The sequence below is a fragment of the Mobula birostris genome, chromosome 5, assembly GCF_030028105.1.
Source record: "Mobula birostris isolate sMobBir1 chromosome 5, sMobBir1.hap1, whole genome shotgun sequence".
Lineage (NCBI taxonomy): Eukaryota > Metazoa > Chordata > Chondrichthyes > Myliobatiformes > Myliobatidae > Mobula > Mobula birostris.
Genome location: NC_092374.1, coordinates 194,271,360 through 194,296,562, shown reverse-complemented (window position 1 = coordinate 194,296,562; position 25,203 = coordinate 194,271,360). Strand labels below are relative to the sequence as shown.

Sequence of the window (25,203 nt, the reverse complement as noted above, 5' to 3'; positions counted from 1 at the left end):
CCCAGTTGTTTACAATATATATTAATGACTTGGATGAGGGAATTAAATGCAGCATCTCCAAGTTTGCGGATGACTCGAAGCTGGGTGGTGGTGTTGGCTGTGAGGAGGATGCTAAGAGGATGCAGGGTGACTTGGATAGGTTGGGTGAGTGGGCAAATTCATGGCAGATGCAATTTAATGTGGATAAATGTGAAGTTATCCACTTTGGTGGCAAAAATAGGAAAACAGATTATTATCTGAATGGTGGCCGATTAGGAAAAGGGGAGGTGCAACGAGACCTGGGTGTCATTATACACCAGTCATTGAAAGTGGGCATGCAGGTACAGCAGGCGGTGAAAAAGGCGAATGGTATGCTGGCATTTATAGCGAGAGGATTTGAGTACAGGAGCAGGGAGGTACTACTGCAGTTGTACAAGGCCTTGGTGAGACCACACCTGGAGTATTGTGTGCAGTTTTGGTCCCCTAATCTGAGGAAAGACATCCTTGCCATAGAGGGAGTACAGAGAAGGTTCACCAGATTGATTCCTGGGATGGCAGCACTTTCATATGAAGAAAGACTGGATGAACTGGGCTTGTACTCGTTGGAATTTAGAAGATTGAGGGGGGATCTGATTGAAACGTATAAGATCCTAAAGGGATTGGACAGGCTAGATGCAGGAAGATTGTTCCCGATGTTGGGGAAGTCCAGAACGAGGGGTCACAGTGTGAGGATAGAGGGGAAGCCTTTTAGGACCGAGATTAGGAAAAACTTCTTCACACAGAGAGTGGTGAATCTGTGGAATTCTCTGCCACAGGAAACAGTTGAGGCCAGTTCATTGGCTATATTTAAGAGGGAGTTAGATATGGCCCTTGTGGCTACGGGGGTTAGGGGGTATGGAGGGAAGGCTGGGGCGGGGTTCTGAGTTGGATGATCAGCCATGATCATAATAAATGGCGGTGCAGGCTCGAAGGGCCGAATGGCCTACTCCTGCACCTATTTTCTATGTTTCTATGTTTCTATTTCTTAATGCATGCATTACTAAATGATAAAAGGGGACTACGTGTCCTTATAATCTTAAAAAAAAATTTAGAAATCTGATGGTGGAGGGGAAGAAGCTGATTGTAAAATGTTGAGCGTGTGTCTTTGGGCTCCTGTACCTCCTCCCTGATGGTGGTACTGTAATGAGATGAGGGCATGTCCAGGATAGAGAGAGTCCTTGCCGATGGATGCTGCCTCCTTGAGGCATTGCCTTTTGAAGCTGCCTTTGGTGGGGAGGCTTCAAGGTGGCTTATTGTCATTTCTAGTACGCAAGTGCTAAGAACAAAATAATTGTTCCTCCAGATCTAACACAGCACAAAAAGACAGTAAGTTAAAACACAATAAATAAAAACACAACTATAAATGCATAAAATCGCTTGTATATGTTGGTTGATATTCTGTCCATAAGGTGATGCTATGGACAGGACTGTCAGTCACCGTATGTATAGACAGGAAATGATAAAGTAGTGGTGGTTGGGGGTGTGGAGTGGTGGGATAGAGGTTAAGTGTGTTCATCAGCCTCACTGCTTGGGGAAAGTAATTGTTTTTGAGTCTGGTGGTCTTAGCATGGATGCTATATAGCCGCCTTTCTGATGGGAGCATGAGCAGGGTGGAAGGGATCCTTCATGATGTTACGGGTCCTTTTCCAGCCCCTCTGATGGTGGTTTGGCTGGTGTCGGTGATGCATTGGGCAGTTTGGGCCACTCATTATCGAGCCTTCCTGTCGGTCGCAGTGCGGTTTCCGTACCGTGCAGTGGCGTGGCTTGTTAGGATGTTCTCTGCCCTGCGTCTGTAGAAGGTCATGAGTATTGATGTACACAGTCCAGCTCTCTTAAGCTTTCTCAGAAAGCTGAGGTGTTGGTGAGCATTCCTGATTGTGCTCTGGGACCATGAGTGATTATGTGAGATGTGCACTCCCACTTTCTGCCCATGGTGGAGCTAGTTGAGTCCTCAACCCTCTGCAGATTTCCTTTTCAATCCTGTGTATTGGACCCTCCAAATGGGGCGGAGATTCAACCAGTCAGAATGCCCTCCACCGTGCATTCGTAAGAGCTTCTGGTGACATACCAAATTCTCTTCAAACTCCTAATGAAGTATAGCTTCTTCATAATTGCATCAATGCACTGGGCCCAGACAGATCTTCTGAGATGTTGATGGTCAGGAAATCCCACTGATTGCATTTTCCCCTTAACCGGATCCCATGATGCTCAGCTAACATCGACGTCCTTGCAATCAGAATTCAAACAACCACACAAAACCGATCGACCTTGTTATCCAACCTTGGCACTCTAACTCTGACCTTTGGTTGTCGATGCCTTGGTGATCAGAAGCTTGATTTGAGGCAGTGGATGTGGTTACTATGATAATTCTAGTCCTTTGTGAGTCTTCCTATACATTTGCATTTATCTCTTTGCCCCACCCCCTCTGTACCCATTTCCACCATCCCCACCCCCTGCCCACTTTACTTGACGTGTGAGTGACTAACGTGTCTGTCTCCCTCCCACCGCCCTTCCCAGGGAAGAAGTGCAGGAGAACTCTGTCCACTGGCAGAAGGAATTTCGCTTCATGTGCAAGATGAACGGCAGCCCTGTCACGGGGGTCCTCGATCCAAGCGTCTGTCGGGTGTCTGTCCGCAAGGTGAGTTTGCTTTTTGATGTCTGCGCAGGGGAGAGCTGTGGTCAGACAGTGTCTAGACCAACTGGGCTCATTGAACCAAATTCTACAGCACAACATTTGGATAAATGGTGGAGTCAATTGGTATTAGTTTAATATTGTCATGTACTGAGATGCAATGAAAAACATATCTTGCATATTGTTCATACAGATCAGATCCAGATTCATTTATTTATCATGTCTGTATGGAAACCTGTTGTAAGATGGTGGACTGCCTCATCGAGCACCTCCATTCCATCTGCCAAAAGGGGAAGCAACACTCTCAACACCCCGCCCCCCCCCCACCTTTATAGGGCCTCTGCCCCTTCCCTCTTCAGTCCTGACGAAGGGTTCCGGCCTGAAATGTTGACTGATCGTTTCCACGGATGCTGCCCGACCAGCATGTTGTGAGTGCTGCTTTGACCCCAGCATCTGCAGAGTATTTTGTGTTTACGCCAAAAGGTGAACCTCCCCGTGGCCAAACATTTTAATTTCCTCACACGGCAACCCCTCCATTCACTCCAGAGAATGGAAACGGGGAGAGGGAGCAGGAAAGAAGCAGGGGAACATTAGTGAAGAAAAGGGTCGTGGGATAGAATCAACTTGAAAGAGGTTCATCCCACACCAACACAGTCCCACTGACTTCGAGTCCCTGATACTTAGAATAAGAACAGCACTGTACGGGCACGAGCCCCTGAGCCCATCGTCTCCAAACTGGCCACAGTGATAGTCTAATCTGGGCCTGTACTCTCTGGAGTTTAGAAGAATGAGGGGAAATCTGAGGTGTATAAGATGATGAGAGGCATTGATCGTGTGGATAGCCAGAGGCTGTTTCCCAGGGCTGAAATTGCTAACACGATAGGGAATAGTTTTAAGGTGCTTGGAAGAGGTACAGAGGAGATGGCAGAGAGTGGTGAGTGCATGGAATGGGCTGCCGGCGACAGTGGTGGAAGTGGATACGACAGGGTCTTTTAAGAGACTCCTGGATAGGTACATGGAGCTTAGAAAAATAGAGGGCTATGGGTAAGCCTAGGTAATTTCTCAGGTAAGGACATGTTTGGCACAGCCTTGTGGGCCGAAGGGCCTGTATTGTGCTGCAGGTTTCTTATGTTTCTAAAGCATATCGATGAGTTGGCCCATTGGGTCTGCTCTACCATTTGATGATAGTTGATCTGTGTTCCCTCTCAATCCCATTTTCCTGCTTTGATGCTCTAACTAATAAAGAACCTATCAATCTCCGCTTTAAATATACCCAACGACGTGGCCTCCATAGCTGTCTGCGGCAATAATTCCACAGCTTCACTACCCTCTGGTTAAAGAAATTCCTCCTCATTTCTGTTCTAAAGGGCTGTGTCCTCTGGTCCTAGAGTCTCCCACCAATGGAAACATCATCTCCACATCCACGCTACCTAGGCCTTTCAATATTTAGTAGGTTTCAATGAGGTCCTCCCTCAGATTCTTGTCTCCAGCAAGTACAGGCTCAGAGGCATCGAACGTTCTTTGTATGTTAACCCTTTCATTCCTGGGATATTCTCATAAACCTCATCTGTAACCTCTCCAATGCCAGTGTATTCATTCTTAGAAATGGGGCCCAGAACGGTTCCTAGTACTCCAAATATGGTCTGACCAATGCCTTTTAAAGCCTCAGCATTACATCTTGCTCCTGTGTTCGAGTCCTTTTGAAATGAATGCCAACAATGCATTTCCTTCCTTACCACCGACTCAATCGAGGGAGTGCAGAGGATGTTTCCAGGCCTGGAGGACTTCAGTTATGGGGAAAGGCTGAGAAGGGTGGTGTTGCCTTCCCTGCAGCAGAGGAGGCTGAAATGAGGTCTGACAGAGGTGTATGAGATTGTGAGAGACAAAGGCAGGATAGAGAGTCCAAATCTTTGTCCCATTGTAGGGGTGACAAACGCAAGAGGGCATAGGTTTAAGGGGAGAGGAAGTAGGGTTAAGGGAGCTGAGGGTTAAGTTGTCACACTGAGTTATGTAATTTATATTCCGAGTGTTTTCTGCGCCTACGTGCCTGCGATGATTCTGAAAGCAACATTTTCTTTATACCTGTACTTGTGCATTTGTCGATGAACTGCATTCGAATTGGGATTAATGACACAGATTGGCTGATATTGGAATGAGCTGCCAGAGAAGGTGGAGGAGTCAGATACAGTCACTAAGGAGGCTGTTTGGCACAGAGGTGAGCCATAGAAAGAGGAACTCGGCAGGAGAATGGGGTTGAGTGGGATAATACATCAGCCATGACTGAATGGCAGAACACTCAATGGGCCGAATGGCGCAATTCTGCTCCTATGTCCTATGACTTTATGAAAACCAGTCTCCCCTCTGTGGGCTCCGTCTATACTTCTCGCTGCCTCAGTAACAGCCAAACATAATCAAAGACCCCAACCACCCTGGAAATCTTTTCTCCCCTTTCCCATCAGGCAGATGATACATGGGCCACCAGGCTCAAGGACCCTCCTGTTATCAGGTTCTTGAAAGGACCTTTTCTATAAGGTGGGCTCCTGACCCCTCAATCTATCTCACTGTGATGTTGCACCTATTGTCTGCCCGCACTGCACTTTCTCTGTAGCTGTTACACTTCATACTGTAATGTTAGTTCAATACATCATGATTTGATCTGTATGAACAGTCTGCAAGACAAGTTTTTTATTGTATTTTGAGAGATGTGACTATAATAAACCAATACCAGATGGGATTGGTGTAGATGGGTAGGTAGGTTGCCATGAATACAGTGGGCCGAAGGGCCTGTTTCTGAGCTACGGTACATGTCTCTAAGGATATCCTGTGTATGAAAATAACACAAAGGATGTTACCAATCTATATTCAGCATGTCAAACACAGTGAGACTGCAATTAATGCGATGCTATAAATTGTAAGCTACTTCCTACATGACAACAGGAAGTGTTTTGTAAACTAACGATCTGCCTTGGTTGCCAAGTGCTGAGACATCCTGGGATTATGCAAGCCTGCGGTGGGAACGTCTAAACACCCTGAGGACATCAGTCTCGGCATGTGACCCTGCCGGGGGGGTGGGGGGGGTGGGGTCGGATGCTGAGCTGCAGGGGCTGACCCTTGACCTCACCCCAAACCACAGGACCTGACCTGTTGTCTGCTTTCTCCCCCCCACAGGAGCTGAAAGGCGGGAAGTCGTTTGTGAAGGTAGGGCCACTTCTCGATATTATGTTTTGTAACCGTAAAACATTATTTAGACGGAAGGCATGGGGGTCCAAAAATGAGGATCTAACTTTGTGTTTACTTTAGTGAGGTGCACACCAATCATGTGGTAGTGTGATGACGCATGCAATTCACATATTTATACATAAAACTCCTAATGAACAAGACTGCTTAATCACACAATATATATACAAGATATAACTAAAATATTAAATACACAACACCCTGTCCTCATCCGGTGGGCCTCGAGTTGGGGAGTGGGTTGGGGGCTTGTGATTGGCAGGGCTGGAATAGAGAAGGGGTTATGGACATTAGATAGAGCTCAGTGGGGAGGGGTGGAGGGGTGCGAGGATGGAGGGGGGAAGGCAGGAGGGAGGGAAGGGTCGAGGTGAGATGGAGGTGGAGGGGAGCAGGGTTGGTGAGAAGATGGGGAGACATCGGAAGATAGGGGGAGGTGTAGGGAGTTGGGAAGTGGGAGTGAAGGGGTCAGGATGGGACAGTAGGAGGGAGCAGAGGTTGGGTGGGTGATGAGGTAGGAAGTCAGAAAGTGGGAGGGGAGAGGTGGGGTGGAGGGGATTGGGAAGGCGGAGGGATGCTTGGGTAGATGGGGTGAGTTGGGTGGGGAGATGTGGGAGTGGTGGGAGATTAGGAAAGGGAGAGGTGTGAGGGGTGGGGGAGGAGCAGAGGGGTGAGCATGTGGGGTGGGGGAGTGGAGGTTTGGGGAGGTGCGGTGGGGGAGGTTGGTTTGAGAAGGTGACGGGTATGAGAGAGAAGGGCTAACGGGCAGGATGTACTGGAGGGGCAGTAAGCAGTAAGAGGGGAGATGAGGGAGTGGTGGGGGTAATGAAAGGGAGGGGTGTGAGGGGAAGAGCAGAGGGGTGAGCACGTGGAGTGGAGGTTTGGGGAGGTTGGTTTGAGAAGGTGACGGGAGTACGAGAGAGGAGAAGGGCTAACAGCAGGCAGGATGTATGGGAGGGGCAGTAAGCAATAAGAGGGGAATGAGTTTGGTGGCAGGGCAAGGAGAAAGTGGGCAGTGATGGGGAGGGTGGAGGCCAAGTTCTACCTGGGGTAATGGGGAAAGATGGGGGAGTTGCAGGACAAGTGAGGTCTATGCACAAGTGTGGGTGAGAGGGTTTGCATCTGTGAGTCTCTACAAGGTGGGGGATGGAGTGAAGGAGATGGTTGCGAGGGTGGAGTGAAGGAGATTGGCTTTGTGGGGTGAGATATGATGGTGTGGCAGAGATTGGCTTGGGGGCAGGTGGGGGGACAGATTGGCTTGGTAGTGGGAGACATTGATGGGGCAAAGACTGGGAGGAAAAATTCCCATTGCAAGATACACCAGTTGGCTGGTTCCTTGAAAATACAAATGCCCTCTTTGCATTTTCTGTTTGGTTTAGGTTGTAAACCAAACCATACTGGCTGTGTAATGGATTTAACATGAATGGCGGTGCAAGGTTTGCAGCACCATAGATTCAAACAGCACAGTAACAGGCCCTTCGGCCCATTGAATCTGTGCTGACCATCAACCACTCATTTCCGCTGATCCGTACCACTTTACAGCTGATGCATCTCCCCAGACTCTACTCCTTGCCCACACAAAAGGGGCAATTGAGAGGGGGCAACCTGCGCGTCTTTGGGACGTGGGAGGAAATTGGAGCATCACGAGGGGGTCTGTGCACCAGAGGCTGGGATTGATCGTGTGATGCTGGGGCAGATCCACCCACTGTGCCATGGTCCTGCCCTTGTGTAAATAACCAGTCAAATCATCAACGCTTCAAGCGAGCGAACAGGAACGTTGGTTGGATCACCTTATTGAACAGCAGGGCACATTTGAAGGGCCAAGTGGCCCACACCAATTTCCTTTACTATTGGTGTTATCTCCTGAATAAATTGCCATCGGTTTATTATTGCCATAGATAACAAGATACAGTGAAAAGATACTGTTCATACCGATCAGATCATTACACAGTGCATTGAGATAGAACGAGGTAAAATAATAACAATGCAAGTAACATGTAAAAACAGTGCAGGGAACTGTGTATGTGTGTGTTTCAATTCTTGCTGTTGACTGTGTATTTTATCTCCACCCGCTTCCTCCTCCCCACCTGTAGCTGGGCTTCGTAGACCTGAACCTGGCCGAGTTTGCCGGTGCCGGCTCCACTGCTCGCTGCTGCCTGCTGGAGGGCTACGACACCAAGAACACGCGGCAGGACAACTCCATCCTCAAGGTGCGCTGCGGCTGCCGGGAAGGGTGGGCTTGAAATGCGGCCGCGGCCGGGCCGGAGCCAGTTCGCAGACGATTTCTGGGACACTTTGGCGGCAGGCTACTCGGCCCCCGGCGCATATCCCGCCTTTCCATGAGAGCTCAGCTCCGTCACTCTGCCCGCTTGTCTCTGAGATGTTTGACCCTTCTGGTGACTGTACAGGTTTCCCCCATGTGCTCTGGTTTCCTCCCATATCCCGCAGTTTCAAGGGTTAATAAGCTGCTGTAAATTGCAACAGCCCATGAGTAGGGGAGGAGTGGAATATGGGGGACTGGACCATAAGACATAGAAGCAGAATTAGACCATTTGGCCCATCGAGTCTGCTCTGCTATTTCATCATGGCTGATATATTATTCCCCCTCAACCGCATTGTCCTGCCTTGTCCCTGTAACCTTTGACACCCTGATTAATCAAGAATCTATCGACTTCCGCTTTAGATGCACCCAATCACTTGGACTCCACAACCGTCTCTGGCAATTAATTCAACAGATTCACCAGCCTCCGGCTAAAGAAATTCCCCGTCCTCTCTGTAAGAGGAAGTTAATGGGAATAAAATTAAGGTTTTGTGTGAATGGGTGTTTTTGGGGTGGGGGGGACCTTCATCCCAGAGAGGGGAGAAGTGGGAATGTTCAGGGTCGGTGGAGACCTTAATCATGCTGGCTGCTTTACCGAGGCACTGAGGAGGATTCTTGTGTTGCTTTCTCATGTTAGTTGAGCAGGTATTGCCTACTGTAAGCAAGAGATTCTGCAGATGCTGGAAATCCAGAGCAACACACGCAGAATGCTGGAGGAACTCAGCAGATCAGGCAGCATCTATGGTAATGAATAAACAGACATTTCAGGCCTAGATCTTCCTCCAAGGCTGAGAAGGAAGGGGGAAGTACCTCCTATAATCGTGCTGAAGGGTCTCTGCCCAAAACATCGACTGTACTCTTCTCCATAGATGCTGCCTGGCCTGCTGAGTTCCTCCAGCATTTTGTGTGCGTTACTTTGAATTCCAGCATCTGCAGACTTTCCTCTTGCTAGTATAATCCTGTCCCCTCTTGAATGTGCGTCTGAATGGTTCTACACCCTGTCTCTCCACCCAGGTATCCATCAGTATGCAGCTACTGTCCGGCGATCCGTGCTTCAAGACGTAAGTATGATGGCAGGGAGGAGGCGGATTGTGGTCTGGGTATCTATGGGGTGAGAGGGTTATTGTTGCTTTAAGAATGTCACATCTTTAAGTGCACCATCATGTGATTGGCTGCTGATCCGGATGACTTGCGGAGAAACTATTGTCTTGAGGGCACACTAAATTGATTCAACACGTTGCACACTCCCTCCAAGAGGAGGAGCTGGATGCTGCGAGTGGGTCAGGTAGCGTGAGGCCACACTGTTTCACTCCCTGTATTTAAGAAAGAATAGGCTGTCATTGGAAGCAGACCGAAAGAGATTCACCAGGGGTACTTCCAGGGGTGGGAGACTTGCGTCGTCATGGGCTATGAAGGAAATTCGATCTGCATTTCTTTGAGCTTGGAGAAATGAAGAAATATCTTATTGAAAGGTCAAAAATCTTTTGGGAGCACAACTTTATTTTCCCAGATTTATTTACTTGTTACATTTACATCAAAGCAGACAGTAAAATGTGTTTGTGTTAGCAACCAATACAACCCGAGGATGTGGTAGGGGCAGCCCCCAAGTGCCGGGCGGGTCAGATGTTGAGCGGTTTCCACCAGTCGAATGGGGGTGGGAAGCATAGCTACAAGGTTAGGGGCAATCCTTTGTCTTACGGTCTTGAGAAACTCAGTGGCCCAAACAACATCTGTGGGAGGAACGGACCTGGTGAGTTTTTGGGACAAAACCCTCAATCAATCCCAGCGCTGGGTTTTGACCAGAAATGTTGGCGTCATTTCCCTCAGCAGATGCTGCTCGTCCTGCTGGTTTCCTGTCGTAGAATGTTTGATGCTCCAGATTCTGGCATTTGCAGACTCTCGTCTTCGGTAATTAGAGGTTTTAGACACTTTGTTGTATAGAACAAGATAAAAGCTGGGAAAATATTAGTGTTCCGTTTTGATCACCCTGCTATTAAGTTGGAAAGAGTGCAGAGGAGAACGGTGAGGATGCTGCCAGGACTTGGATGGAGCTACAGAGAGATTGAGCAAATTGGGACTTTAGTGTTGGAGGACATGGAGGGGCATAAATTCATGAGGAGCAGAAGATGAATGAACACAGGTGTTTACCCAGCACTGGGGAATGAAGAACTGGAGGGCACAGGTTTCGGGTGAGGGGGGGAGATCTAATAGGAACTCGAGGGCAGCTTTTTCACCCAGAGGGTGGTGCGTAGAGGAGCCAGAGGGTGTGGTTGAGACAGGTACATAGCAGTACTTGAAAGACACTTGCACAGGTACATGGGTGGGAACAAATTCGAGGCATACAGGCAGGTAGTTGTTGTGGTCAGCATGGGCCAGTTGGACTGAAGGGTCTGTGTTTCCTTTGGAACGATGCCTGAAAATTAGATCAGGAAATAGATGCTCATCAGGTCAGGCAGCATCTGCACAGAGGGAGAGTCCAGAAGGTTGAGGATTCTGAGTGAGGGTCACTAACCCCAAATGCTCATTCAGATTCTCTCCCTCAGGCTGCCGACTGACCAGCTGAGTGCTTCCCGCCACTCACTGCATTGCCTCCACTCCCACCTTGCTTGTTTGAACTGATTTACACTTTTCTCCCTGCAGCCCCCAGTCCACGGCTAAGCCCATCGAGGTCCTGGGCTCTGGGAGCTCGCTGGCGCTGGATTGTAAAGGTGACGACGGGACGGGGAGTTCTGACCTGGAGACGGAGACCCTCCGGCTGGACACCTGCAAGCAGAGGAGTGCCAGGTCCTCCCTGGGGACAGGTGAGCATCCTGCACACCCGGCCCTGGTTTATCCTAAACACTACCGCGAACAATCTGACTCGGCAAATTAGCCGGCAATCTGACGCACTAGGCTTTCAATCCAGAATTAGATGGGGCTGAGGGAAGCTAGCACAGAGGCAGTGGACTGAACAGCCTCCCTAGCTTCTAACAGTTCTGTAGTCCCGTCAAGAAGTTGCTTTGCTGTGAGTGCTGCTGCTGCCAGCAATGGATTTGAATCTGGCTCCAGGGATGATTTTCCAGACTGACATTCCTGACTCTGGGTTTAAACAGGATCTGAATTTTGGGAGGAAATGGAAGACTGAACGCCAGCTTCCTGCATGGATGGACATTTATTTATAAATAGATGTTCCTTCTTGGAATTGCCGGCCAATGCTCCATCTATTAGGAATTTAAGAAACAGGAGACCATTCAGCCCAGAAAGCCTGTGCTATCACAAGATCAGGACTAATTCCTCTCCCTTGTCCATTTCCTAACTGCTCCCCAAATTCCACAGACCCTTTGACGTCCAAAGTTCTTCCTGCTAACTCATTGTGTCAAGCTCCTAGATCTATGAATTCTGGGATCCCTTTGTGGGATGGGATAGAGGGAGGTGGGAGTGACTGTTCCTCAGAATTGCTTTCCTCCTGTGCCACATCTTCACTTATCTCCTGGTCTTCTCTCTCAGCAGGAAGCCCCGAAGGCGGTGACCGCCCACCAGAGCAGCTGATCTGGAACAGGCATTCACGAAATTCCAGCGCCTCCAGTCAACTGTCCCGATTCTCAGGTGAGTGGGTGCCTCAAGGTCACGTTCATTGTCACAGCCATACATACAGACATGCCTTGGAAATTAGCTTTTTTTGCAGTGGGGGCACACTACACCACAAACATAAATTAACATAAATTATGTAAATAATGTGCATGACAAAATATACGTAGCATTAGTAGACAGAGGGTTGTGAGCTCAGCCAGCTCCACCGTGGGCTCTAACTTCCCCACTATCGAGGACATCTTCAAAAGGCGGTTCCTCAAGACGGCAGCATCCACCATTGAGCATCTCCACCACCCAGGCTGTGCTCTCTTCTCATTGCTACCATCGAAGAGCAGGTACAGAGGCCCGAAGACTACTGGCAGCATTGAGAAGAGGGCGCGGCCTGGATGGTGGGGGTCCCGGATGATGGGGAGAGTGTGATGGAACTTGTCGAGTCCGGGGCTCTCTGTAGCCTCTTGCAATCCTGTGCATTTGAGTGGCCGTCTCGTACTGTGATGCGGTCAGTCGGAATCATTCCCACTTTATCTGCGGAGGTTTGTCAGTCTTGCCACAAATGCGTGGGGGAGGTGCGAAGAGGATGGAGTTGGCCCAGTGTGATGATAAAGATTAAATTTATTTGTCATGTGCACTGAAATGACTGAAACTCGGTGCAGCCACCGCAAGGGCCCGGTGGGGAAGGACCACAGTATAGGGTTCTTCACCCGTGGGAGTGGGAGGGGTCGGGGGGCAGGGAGTATACCCCTCAACAATGATATGGTAAGCTGAACTACTGGAGTGGGGTGGCTATAAATACAGATATGTACTGAGTATAGTGGAAACGTATGTAGAGGATGAAAAGTTATTGAAATGGTTTATTGTATATATTTATTCTTGAATAAAGTATTTTTTGAATAAAGTATATTTTGAAATTTAAAAAAATTTGCTTAAACAACTAACACAGTCTGAATATGTAAATGTTGCAACACTTCTGGTGCCAACTGGTACCCACAACACTAACCATGTACCTTTGGAATATGGGAGGAAATGGGAGCACCAGGAGGAAATCCACAGGGTCATGGGGAGAACTGCAAACTCCTTCCAGAATTGAACCCGGATTGCTAGCAGAGTGGAGGGTTAAGCTAACCGCCACGCTACTATGCTGCCCAAAAGCTGTGGAATGTTATTATGGAACAGGTCTGAGGGGCGAAGTGGAGGACCAGTTTGCATGCTTGTAATGTTTAAATCTGTGTGGGGAGGGGAATTGTAAGTAAGTTTTTTCATCGCATTTCTGCTACACAGATGTGCACTTGACAATAACTCTGCCTCTCTCCCTTCTCTCCAACCCCACTCTTTCTTCCCCCCCCCCCCCCCCCGGCGCATCCCCACCCTCCCTTTGCAGGTTACAGCTCAGAGGGCTCAGTTTACATGCTCCGCTTTGAGCCAGCCCACCGGCGGGAAGGATCTGCCAGTAGCAACCTGTCCTCGGGGATTGGGAGCATGGCTGACCCGCCAGACGCGGCGACAGGGAAGGAAGCGTCTCCGGAGACAGTGGCCCCGTTACGTGGGCTCCCCTTCCGCTCGGAGCGGCAGTTGAGGTAAAGGGCGTGGCTCCTAGTGGGGTGGGTGGGGAGAAAATGGCTTCATCACCGATCCCTGCTGCGGACACCCGGGAAGGTCCTTGCCCATTTCTGGGGTCCCGCTCCCTTGACAAGGTGAAGGGCCTGCCAAGTCATGGAGGAAGGGAGGGAGTCCCGTGGGTAATTGAGTGCATGCCAGCTTTTCTGTCCCTCCCTCTCTCGCTCGAGGGTGGACTGGGATGGAGCTCTCTGTGTTGAATCTCTGCTCTCCCTCTGCCATTGCAGGCGGAAGAATGAGGGATCAGAGACCCGGCCGACGCAGGTGGACGACACGCGGGTGAACGCCGACGACGTTGTGGAGCAGATTCTCCAGGGACAGGACTTCAGCCAGTCCAGCGGCTGTGAAGGTGAGGGAGCTGGATGGGGGGTGGGGGAATTATAGGGTCTGGGGGGAGGGCATGAAAACTTCTTAGACAACAAGTTGAGACCATAACACCGGGAAATATAATCAGGTCAATCTCCATGGCCCTCTGTGGCAATGCATTTCACAAATTCACCACGCTCTGGCTGAATAAATTCCTGCTCACCTCTGTCTCTTTATTCTAAGGCTGTGCCCTCAGATCCTATGAATGGAGACATCCTTTCCACATCCACTCGAACCAGAATTTTCAGTATTTGGCAGGCTTGAATAAGATCATCTCCTTCCTCACCAACAACCCCCCACACCACCAGCATCTTGCCTGGATTGGGGAGCATGCCTTATGAGAACAGGTTGAGTGAACTTGGCCTTTTCTCCTTGGAGCGACGGAGGATGAGAGGTGACCTGACAGAGATGTATAAGATGATGAGAGGCATTGATCATGTGTATAGTCAGGGGCTTTTCCTCAGGGCTGAAATAGCAACCACGAGAGGGTACAGTTTTAAGGTGCTTGGAAACAGGTACAGAGGAGATGTCAGGGGTAAGTTTTTTTTACACAGTGGTGAGTGTGTTGAATGGGCTGCCGGCAACGGTGGTGGAGGCGGATACGATAGGGTCTTTTAGGAGACTCCTGGACAGGTACATGGAGCTTAGAAAAATAGAGGGCTATGGGCAACCCTAGGTAATATCTAAAATAAGGACATGTTCAGCACAGCATTGTGGGCTGAAGGGCCTGCACTGTGCTGTAAGTTTTCTATGTTTCTATCTCTGAGTTCCAGTGAGAACAGGCCCAGAGACATCAAACATTCTTCAAATGTTAAGCCTTTCATTCCTGAGATTACTTGTGAGCTGCCTCTGGGCACTCTTCAGCAAATCCTTTCCTCGATATGGGGCCCTAAATTGCCCCACGATGTTGTTTGACCAACATCTTATGAAGCTTTTTTTACTGCCACATTCGTTCTTAATCATCGTCATCATGTGCCATGTCATATGACTTAAGCAACCATGGTCTCATGACCATGATTACTCTTGGCAAATTTTTTTGACGGAAGTGGTTTGCCATTACCAATGACCCCAGCCATTATGAGTACTGTTCAGTCTGTGGCGTCGGCGGTCGCATAACCAGGACTTGTGATATGCACCAGCTTCTCCTACAACCACCATCTGCTCCCCCGGCTCCATGTGATCCTGATCGGGGGGCTAAGCAGGTGCTACGCCTTGTCCAAGGGTGTTTTGTAGGCTAGCAGAGAGGTGGAGTGCCTTATACACCTCCTTTTGTAGAGGCATATCTCCACCCCATCACCCAACAGGCATATATACCGGAGTATAAAAGGCATGAACATCGACGTTTAAGAAGGCAACAGCCCAGTATCTTACAAGATAAGAACAGATATAAATTAACAGATGAAAAAATAACAAATTATACCCAACTTGTATGTGTGAAAGATGAACTATGAGCCGAGTGGAAGGTTGAGAAAGAGGAAAAGGGCTGGTGTGAGATGATTTTTTAGGCCAGGCTCCAAGTTGAGTGACTGCCAGTTGCACAAGGACTTAGTTCCTGTTATGCTTGCTGGTGTTTAGGGACAGCAGTGGAGGTCCTCCATCGGTCTGTCCATGACCACCTCCTCTGTCGTGCCCCAGGTGCGGCTCGGGGTCCTCCTTTCTGTCCCTACGGAATGAGCCAAGTAGCCTTTAGTCTTTCTTCCCGCCCCCCCCCCCCCCCCCCATTTCTTCTGCACTTCAGGGATCCAGTGAAGTGCTGTCTTGGAGTTGGCCCCTCTTCTCATCACGTGCCCAGCCCATCTCCAGCGCTTTCTCACGATGATTGTGGTCATATTCTTTTGGCTGAAGGAGTAGGGTGTGGTTGGAGAGCATTCTTTGGCCAGGAGAATGGGAGAATCTTCCGGAAGCTCCTAGTGTGCTTGGTCTCTGCAGTGTGCGGAGCTCCCTTCATCACGGCAGTGGCTTCCTCTTGAATTTTCACTACTGTCAGCCACGCAAGTCCTGGTTAGAGACTCGGGGAGACTGTCGCGCACAGATGTAGAAGGATTATTCATTGCTGCTTCTTTAACGGTTTTATTTGACTAGTCAGGGTTGCTAGCCCTGAGTTGACCCCTGAACATGGAGGGGACCAGTGGACTACTCAGTCCGGGTTCTACCCTTTGACCTGTTTGGCATGGGTGACCCTATCAAGAGCAAAAGCACAAAGCCCTGACATTAGCCAGCGTAGCGCTCCAGATCATTTAGGCATGCAAGCCCCCAAACCCTACGACAAGGATGTACGTGTGGGAGCAAATAGAGACTTGCATCACAGGCACATGGCATCTGACACAACCTTCCCAAGAAAAACATAAATTAAACACACTTTACAAGAAAGACCATAATTAGAGCAAAGAAGTCAGTTGTAGTGCAGATTGGTGATGGTGTTAGAGGCAGTGATTTGGGTTCATGTTGGTTCAAGAACCAAATGGTTGAAGAGAAATGGTTGTTCTTGAATCTGATGGCAGTGTGGACTCCTGTGCCCGCTGCTTGATGGCGGCATTGAGAAGAGGGTGCATTCTGCGTGGTGGGGGCCCCAGCCCTGATGCTGGACGTAGTCTTCCTGAGGCATCCCCATTTTGGGTGGCCCTGAGGGTGGGGAGAGCTGTACCTGTGACAGAACGAGCTGAACCCACCACTCTCTCTCTCTCTGTAGCTTGCCATCTCATGCATTGGTGTTTCCATGATGGACCCCGTCAGCGTACTTTCCACTGTACTATCTGTGGAGGTTTGACAGCATCTGAAACAGTAGACAAGTGTAAATGTCGCGAGTCAAGATGCTGGCTGCTGTGGTATTGTTCTCACTGCCTTCCACTCCCAGTCTTTCACTCTCTACTGAAACTGTGTTGTTTGAAGTTCCTATGTTTACCGCCTCCGCAGTTTTGTGGCTTCATTTTGCATCTTGTTGACCTAGTCTGTCTCCTCGTCTTCCAGATGGCGGACTACAGCTGTACGTGGGTCGAGATGGGACTGTCCGACTGGGGAACAAACAGACAGATAACAGGTAAAGGCAGGCTGCAGACTAGGCATCAGTGGGTAGGGTCACAGTGACAGGTATATAGCTCTGAAACAGGCCCTTCGGCCCATTGAATCTGTGCTGAACATCAAGCACACATTACACTGATCCTGTTTGTCCTTTTTTTTTTAAAATTCTCCCCACATTCCCATCAATTTGCCCCTTCCCTTCACTCAAAGCCCATCACTCACCTATGCACTGGGGCTATTAACCCCCTGACCCACACGTCCTTGGGTTGTGGGAGGACACCGGATCACCAAACGTAACAAAAACATAACATTTATTTTACTTGTAACACGCACATCGAAACATACAGTGAAATGTAATACACCCAAAACAGTGGAGGAACTCAGCAAGGCCAGGCAGCATCTATGGAAAAGAGTAAACAGTTGACGTTTCAGGCCAAGACCTTTTATCTGGACTGTGGGGGGGGGGCGGGGGAGAAAGAGATTAGAAGTCAGAATACGAAGATGGGGGGTGGGTGGGGAGAGGAAGAAGTACAAGGTGATGGGAGAAACTGGGAGAGAGGGAGGGGTGACGGAAAGAGCTGGGAAGTCGATTATGAAAGGGATACAAGTGGGAAAGGGGGCATCTGATAGAAGAGGCCATGGAAGAAAGGGAAGGGGGGGGAAGCACCAGAGGGAGGTGATGGGTGGGTGAGGAGATGAGGTGAGAGGGGAAATGGGGAATGGTGAAGGAGAAGGTGGGGGGACAATTACCGGAAGTTTGAAAAATTGATGTTTATTTTGTCAGGTTGGAGGCTACCCAGACGGAATACAAAATGTTGCTCCTCCAACCTGAGTGTGGCCTCATCATGACAGTAGAGGCAGACATGTCAGATTGGGAATGGGAATTAGTTTTTGACTGTTTGCTCTTTTTCGTAAATGCTGCCTGGTCTGATGAGTTCCTCCAGCATTTTGTGTGTATTACTTTGATTTCCAGCATCTGCAGACTCTCTCTTGTTGGTGAAATGTATTGTTTGTGTCTGGGGACTTGCTGGGGACAAGTGTTGCCATGTTGGCGATGGAAGTGCAGCACGCCTTACAGTACAACTTACTGAAATGTGGGAGGAAAGCAGAGCACGTGGAGGAAACCTCCATGGCCATGGGGCGAATGTACAAACTCTTTACAGACAGTGGTGGGAATAGCATCCGAATCAGCTTTAATATCACTGATAAGAGAATGTCGAAAAATCTGTTGCTTTGTGGCAGAGCAATACATAAACTATACATAGCAATCAGAAATATACAAAAATTAAATGTAGTGCAAAAATAGTGAGGTATTGTTCACAGGTTGGTCCATTGTTAGTTCAGAAATCTGGTGGTAACAGGGAAGAAGTTGTTCCTAAAGTGCGTGTGGCTTCAGGCTCCTGTCACGCCTCTTGGGTGGTAAGAAGAGAGCAGATCTTGTGTGAATGGGGTCCTTAGTGACAGATTTGCCTTTATGAAGCATCGCTTTTTGAAGATGTGCCCGTCAGTGGAGAGGCTAGTGTCCATGATGTTGCTGACATAGTTTGCAACCCTTGGCAGCCTTTCCCAATCCCGTGCAGACCCGGCCATACCAGATGGTGATGGAGCCAGAGTACACTCCATGGTACATCTGCGGACGTTTGCTCGAGCCTTTGGTGACGTGCCAAATCTCCTCAAGTTCCGAATGAAGTCTAGCCTCTGGCGTGCCTTCTTTGTAATTGTATCTGTTGGGTGATCACCGGCACTTCAAAGCATTATGCTGCCAACTGCGACCACCAGGATCAAACCTGGGTCTCTAGCGCCATGAGACTGCGGCTCCACGCGCCACAATGCTGTGTGCCAGCTCCTATGTTGTAGGAGTTGTATAGCACAGACACAGGCCCGTCATCCCAAATGGCCTTTCTGCCCATCCACAGTTCATCCCATTTGCTTTCATCGAGGAGAAGCAACACAGGTGGATTTGGAGTGCTCCACTGTCTCAACTTCCACTAAGGAGAATGAGAGGGCTGGGACCGTAAAGAATTTCCAGGAAGCTGAATCTAAAGTTAAACCTCCCCCATCACCATTTACAAAATAATTCACAAAACCAATCTCTGAATTGCTGAGGAGAATCCTGTTGCCTTGATAAGTCTTCCCCTCACTCAAGTCACAGTTTCACGGCCAAAACTCTCCATGTCTCTGTCTTATAGTCCCGCTCAAGAGTGCAGGGTTGGTAAATTGGTTTCTTATTGCCACATGTAATTGCAGTACAGTGAGGGGTGGGTGGGGGAAAAGTATTTTGCCTGCCACCCGTACAGATAATTTCATTACAACAATACACTGAGGTCATACGGGGGAAAGCAATAACAATGCAGAATAAAGTGTTACAGTTAGAGAAGGTGCAGAGCAGGTGGCTAACAAGGTGCAAGTCATGGCAAGTAGATTGTGAGGTCAAGAGTCTATCTTGTCCTACTAAAGGACTGTAACAGTGAGGTAGATACTGTCCTTGACCCGACTTTCTCATCAGAATTGGATTTATTGCTGACTTGGATGATGGAAAGCTTATAATTGATTTACTTGGCACAGTGCAGCATGGTAGTGTAGCAGTTGGCCCAGCATTTTACCACTCCAGTTGTGAGATCGGGGTTCAATTCCTGCCCCTGTCTGTAAAGAGTTTGTACTGTGACTGTGGGGTTTCTTGCAGTGTTCCTGTTTCCAAACACACATGGTGAGAGTTGGTGAGTTGCTGGTGCCAGAAGCATGCCCCAGCACACCCTCGCTGATTTGATAAAATTGATGCATCTCAATGTATGTTTGATGTTCTCTGACGAGTGAAGCTAATCTTCAGTAACAGCGGGATAAAAGCTATCCTTGAGCCTGGTGGTACATGCTTTCATGGTTTGGATCTTGTGTCAGGCGGGAGAGAAGGGAAGAGAATCAGAATCTGACTTATCGCTAGTTTAGATTATGTGAAAATTGTTCTTCTGCAGCAGTAGAGTGCAAAGACATAAACTTAAAATTACTAAATAAATTGTACAAACCTGAAGGGAAAACAGGGCTGGCTGGTGGTGTAGTGGCATCAGCACTGGATTTCAAGGCAGATGGTCCTGAGTTCAAACCCAGCCAGGTCCCAACCTGGGCAGCAGCAGCATCTGTGCGGGAGAAAGCCCTGGCAATCGACTTCCGTACTTTGCTGTGAAACCCCTATGGACCCTTTGGTCCATGAGGTCACAAAGAGTCGGACTCGACGAAACGACTGAACAACAACAAAAGGAGCAATGAGGTAGTGTTCATGGAGCATTCAGAAATCTGATGGAGGAGAGGAAGAAGCTGTTCTTGACTTGTTGAGAGTTTGACCTCAGGCTCCTGAACCTCCTCCCTGATGCTAGTAACAAGAAGGGGGCATGTCCCAAATAGTGAGGATCCTTAGTGCAAGAAGATCAGGGGTGAGTGGGGTCTTTCTTTTATTGACATTAATTGGAGGGTTGCAGGACTGTTATCTATTTGGTGTGTGAAAGGACGTTAAATGAGAGGTTTCATTGTCTCTTCGAGGGTGTGAGGACCCAATGTGGGATGAATAAGAAATATAGCAAGAGATCATGAACTCTCAGATATTGAAAGAATATTTTTCTTCATAAATAGTTTATAACTTTGAGATGAATTGGACCATTCAGATTATATGATGTAGGAAATTGAGTGTGTCGATTGGGAATAGATGTACTTGGGGGAAATGCACAACGGGAGTGTGGAGGTTGTTTAGAGAACTCCTGCATTGGTTTCTGGATAAATGTCTTATTATAGGAATGGAATTGTCACCTTATTGTAGGAAGGAGGAGGGGGGCTTTAGAGAGAGAGTGCAAAGGAGATTTACCAGGATGTTGCCTGCACTGGACAGCATTTCTTGCAACGATAGCTTAAGTGAGCTAGGACTTTTTTTTGGTGAGGAGGATGATGAAAGGTGACTTGATAGAGGTGTACAAGATGGTAAGGGGCATAAGAAATGGCTAATACAAGGAGGCATAACTTTATTGTGTTTGGAAGAAAGTATGCAGGGGGTGAAGGAAGCAGGTTTTTCCATACGGAGTGGTGGGTGCATGGAATGGCCTGCTGGGAGTACTGGGAGAGGCAGATACTTTGGGGACATTTAAGAAATTCTTGGGCACATGGATGAAAGTAAAATAGAGGGCTATGTGGGAGGGAGGGTTAGATTGATCTTAGACTAGATTAAAGGGTCAGCACAACATTGTGGGCTGCAGGGCCTGTACTGTTCTGTTTTTTTCCCTGTTCTATATTCTGATCAGCCGGAAGGTGCAACCACAGATTTAGCGGCATTATTTTTGCAAAGTCACACAAAGAATGGAGCATGTCCTACATAAATTAACACACTTATAAATGCTTGTTAATTTATCAGTGAGCATTTTACCACTGACTTTACTAACTTTCAGAAAAGATTGATGCCCCTTCCAAACAGGATCCTGTGACATAATCCTTTAATTCTTCCCTCACAGGGATTTAAACTCCCTGGATTAATACTGACATCATTAACTTGCCCAACTTTTCATCCAATTAACAGTTGGGCAGCTAGATGGATAGGAAGGGGTTGGAGCGGGGGGTCCCAACCTTTATGCCAATGATCCTTGCCATTAAGCGAGGAGTCGTGGACCCCCAGTTAGGAACCCTTGGTTTAGAGGGATATGGATCAAACGCTGACAAATAGGACTATTTTAATGGGCCACTTGGTCAGCATAGATGAGTTGGGCCAAATAGCCTGTTTGCCTGTTGTACAACTCTAAATACATTGTGTAAAGCAAGCACCTGCAGTCAGTAATTTGGCTGCCTGGTGCATGACTTCACTGGTGAATGCAAAAACCTCATGGCTTTCCTTCATTTCTCCACAGGTGGTGTGACTACAAGCCCGTGGTGATCGAAATCCACTGAACCAAACATTCCAACAATTTCCCTGCTGCTCTTATCAACCGGAATTGTGCGAGGACCTGGAATTTCTACTGCGGAGCACGATGGGCATTTTACCTTAAAGGACAGTGAACAATATCCAGCAGAAAATGTTGGGGGAAGGAGGAGGCAGCGAGAACCAGCGGAGGTTTGGGGGTGGTGGTGTTGACCCTACCTCAGGTCACCTGCTGGAGAGTGAAGATTTGGAACCTGGATGGTGCGTTCGCAATAAACATGAACAATTACAAAACTCATGAACAGCACCCCACGTTTCTGCGAGGAACTGTCTCCACCAGATTGGAATTGTTAACTCTTCCTCTCTGGCCAGTGGTAATGAGACTTGGTAAAGGGCACCCTAACTTCATGGTCTAACGTAATGTTGGATTGGTTCTAATGACCTGGGATTTAGGGTGTATATGGGGAGCAGCTGGTGCTAAATTTCTGAATGGTTGCACTTTTAAGGTTTGTGATGCCTAATAGTGGCGACGAGCCTCCACCCCCTTTCTAATACCAACCCCTCTTCCTATACTACCCGCCCCCCCCAACTGGGTCATGAGTCTCATCAGAACAGTGAGGATGTCACATCTGACCATGACTTCCCCACCATCTCAAGCTCTATCCTTGTGTGACTCCCCACCCTGATGGGAAGCAGAACAGCATCAGCTCATCTGATTGTCTGAGACGGAGTTTTAAAAAAGTGTCGGGTGCTTTTCAAGCTATTAAACGAGGAAAAGATTATTATTTTTAGATGCTCTCCTGTTTGTGTTTTTTTTAATTTGTGAATTTCTTGAGGTTTCAGGAGAGATTGGGGATGGTTGTCTTATTTTGCGATTCCACCTTGCTCTGCTCCTGTTGGACCTGGGGAACAAGGGTGACCTTAAGCCAACTATCCTGTTAAAGCTGGGCAACTTTCGTGCCTCGTGATTGTTGGGAACGGGACTTAATAACCTAAAGACAAGTAGCCTAAACTTTTGGATTTCCTGCTGGTTATGTACCAGACAAGTTGTCCCTTTTTCTCTCTTTCATTCACCCCCACCCCAACTTCCCACCTCTGATCAGTTTGGTTCAAGGAAGATGGGAATAAGTAGCCACATGTTTTTAATTGTTGAAATGTGCGGCTCCAGGAAAATCCCCAAAAGTTCCAGGATTATTCTTGGAGGATGATCAGCTTTTGCTGCTGTTTTCTGTTCTTCATGTGGCCCTCCTGATCCCAGTGGATTGGTGAGGGAGAAAGGGATCTTTCCAATGAGTTCAGAATTGTCCTGATGGGGTATGAAGAAGGGAAGAGGGGAGTTTGACTTGGCCCTTCTGAAGATGGGTGACAGAGAGAGAGAAGAAATGATTGTGATCAAATATTTAACTAAATTGGGATGAGAAAGCAGGAGCCATTCCACATTTGTCCTCCTCCCTAGGTGTTTCCTGTCCAAAGTTGCAAGCCCCATAGATGCCATCTTGGGTGAGGTGGCCGGTGATATCATTTGCCAGTTCAATTGTTGTGGTCTTGATCTTTTGTTCTCCCCTTCTATGATCTCTTCTTTCTTTTAGAATTGTTGCTGAGGATCTAGAAATCACAGCCCCTTTATGCCGAGATTTGTTTAATACTCTAAAGCCCTCTAGTGGGGGAGAGGGTTGTGGAGATGCCGTGTGAAGAATATTTCTGTGAAATATTTTTGGGAATGGGCTGCTTACAGGATTGACTCATGTTTCTGTGTTTCTGGAGAATGGACTTGATTTTATTTTTAGAAATTGTAATTTATCAATAAAATATCTTTTATTTAAAGAAAGTCTTTTGGAGGAAAATGTATTCTTAAATAAGTTTACCATGTTATTAGCACTGGTTTATTAGATAAACCAAGATACAGTGAAAAGCTTGTCTTGCATACTGTTCATACAGATCAAATCATTACACAGTGCATTGAGCTAAAATAGGGTAAAATGGTGACAGATACAGAATAAAACAGAACAGCTGCAGAGAAAGTGCACTGGAGGTAAACAATAAGGTGTGAGATCATCATGAGGTAGGTTGTGATATCACGAGTGTCTTATTGGACTCAAGAATTACCTAATACTGTATTCTTATAGCATCATCCATCATCAGGGACCTCCACCGCCTAAGACGTGCTGTCTTCCCACTGCTGCCATCAGGAAGAAGGTACAGGAGCCTCAGGACTCTCACCATCAGGTTCTGGAACAGTTACTACCCTTCAGCCATCAGGTTGTTGAACCAAAGGGGATAACTTCACTTGACTTCATTGAAATGTTCCCACAACTTATGGACTCGCTTTCAAGGACTCTTCAACTGATGTTCTTGATATTTATTGCTTATTTATTTATTATTTCCTTATTTTAGTACTTGCACAGTTTTAATTTATTTTGCACACTGGTTAAACACCCAAGTTGGTGCAGTATTTCATTGATTCTATTATGGTTATTGTTCTGTTGTGGATTCATTGAGTATGCCCATGAGTAAATGAATCTCAGGGTGGTATACATGTACTTTCCTAGTACATTTACTCTGATTTTTGGACAGTGGAATAGAAGCTGTTCTTGAGCTTGGTGATGCATGCTTTCAGGCTTTGCATCTTCCACTTGATGGGGTTTGCTGCTTTTGTGTGGGGGGGGCCTTTTGGGTTCTAACATTTTTACTTCCACTCATTCTTCGGGGCACTTTTGTGGATGTCCGCGGAGAACAAGAATTTCAGGTTGTATATTGCATATATTTCTCTGATATTAAACAGAACTATCGAGAAGAGAATGTTCGGGGGGGTGGGGTCTGTGATTATGTTGGCTGCCTTACTGAGGCAGTGGGAACTCATGAAGGGGAGCCTGGTTTCCGCGATGTGCTGAGCTGTGTCCGCATCTCTGTAGTTTCTTGCGGTCACAGGTAGAGCAGTGGCCAAGCTGGGATGCATCCAGATAGGATGCTTTCTGTGGTACACTGACTTAAAAACAAGTATCGATCAGTGGGGCCATGCCTAACTTTTTTTAACCTGCTGAGGGGTAGCATCCTGAGAATGGAGCTGTTAACATGGGTAAAGGAAGGAAATAATAAATTCACTTTTTTTTGTCAAAGGATTTGAATACAAAAGTGGAGGTGAATTGCTTCAGTAACACAGAGCTATAAGATACAAGACGTAGACATAGGAGCAGAATTAGGCCATTCGTCCCATTAAATCCTGTTCAGACTGCATCTGGAATTTGTGTAAGGGACTTGTCTGCTTACCTCTATACTTGTGATAGCAGGAATGTAGTGAATGTCTTCTGGAATTGTCACCTTGTCATAGTGGAGAGGTTTATGACTTCCTGAGATCCCTAGAGTAATGCCGACTGGAACTTAGCTCCTGATGGGGTCACCTGTGGCAAGTAAGGTCAAGAGAGTGGTTCCATACAAAGTGATCTGACAAAGACCTCAACGTTGGAGCTGGCAGAAGATAATGGAGCATCACAACGGCAGAAGATAATGGTGCATCACAACAGCAGTGAAGGTGGAGGAAGGCTGCTG

The 25,203-nt window shown here is 47.8% G+C and overlaps 1 protein-coding gene across 2 annotated transcripts in view; it reads left to right on the top strand.

The window, feature by feature from the left end:
* The window catches only part of LOC140198193 (early estrogen-induced gene 1 protein-like), a 35,954-nt gene extending 12,469 nt beyond the window's left edge, over positions 1–23,485 (top strand). Inside the window, exons 3-12 of one of the 2 annotated variants that reach the window (XM_072259214.1) lie at positions 2,536–2,656; positions 5,819–5,848; positions 7,975–8,091; positions 9,216–9,262; positions 10,842–11,002; positions 11,691–11,786; positions 13,150–13,345; positions 13,613–13,734; positions 16,719–16,788; positions 21,647–23,485. In XM_072259214.1, the coding sequence (XP_072115315.1) occupies positions 2,536–2,656; positions 5,819–5,848; positions 7,975–8,091; positions 9,216–9,262; positions 10,842–11,002; positions 11,691–11,786; positions 13,150–13,345; positions 13,613–13,734; positions 16,719–16,788; positions 21,647–21,686 (1,000 nt within the window). In that variant the 3' untranslated portion in view covers positions 21,687–23,485. Of the gene's footprint in view, positions 1–2,535; positions 2,657–5,818; positions 5,849–7,974; positions 8,092–9,215; positions 9,263–10,841; positions 11,003–11,687; positions 11,787–13,149; positions 13,346–13,612; positions 13,735–16,718; positions 16,789–21,646 lie in introns of both variants that reach the window. The other variant, XM_072259212.1, reaches the window with a different exon arrangement.
* The last annotated feature ends 1,718 nt before the right edge of the window (positions 23,486–25,203 follow it).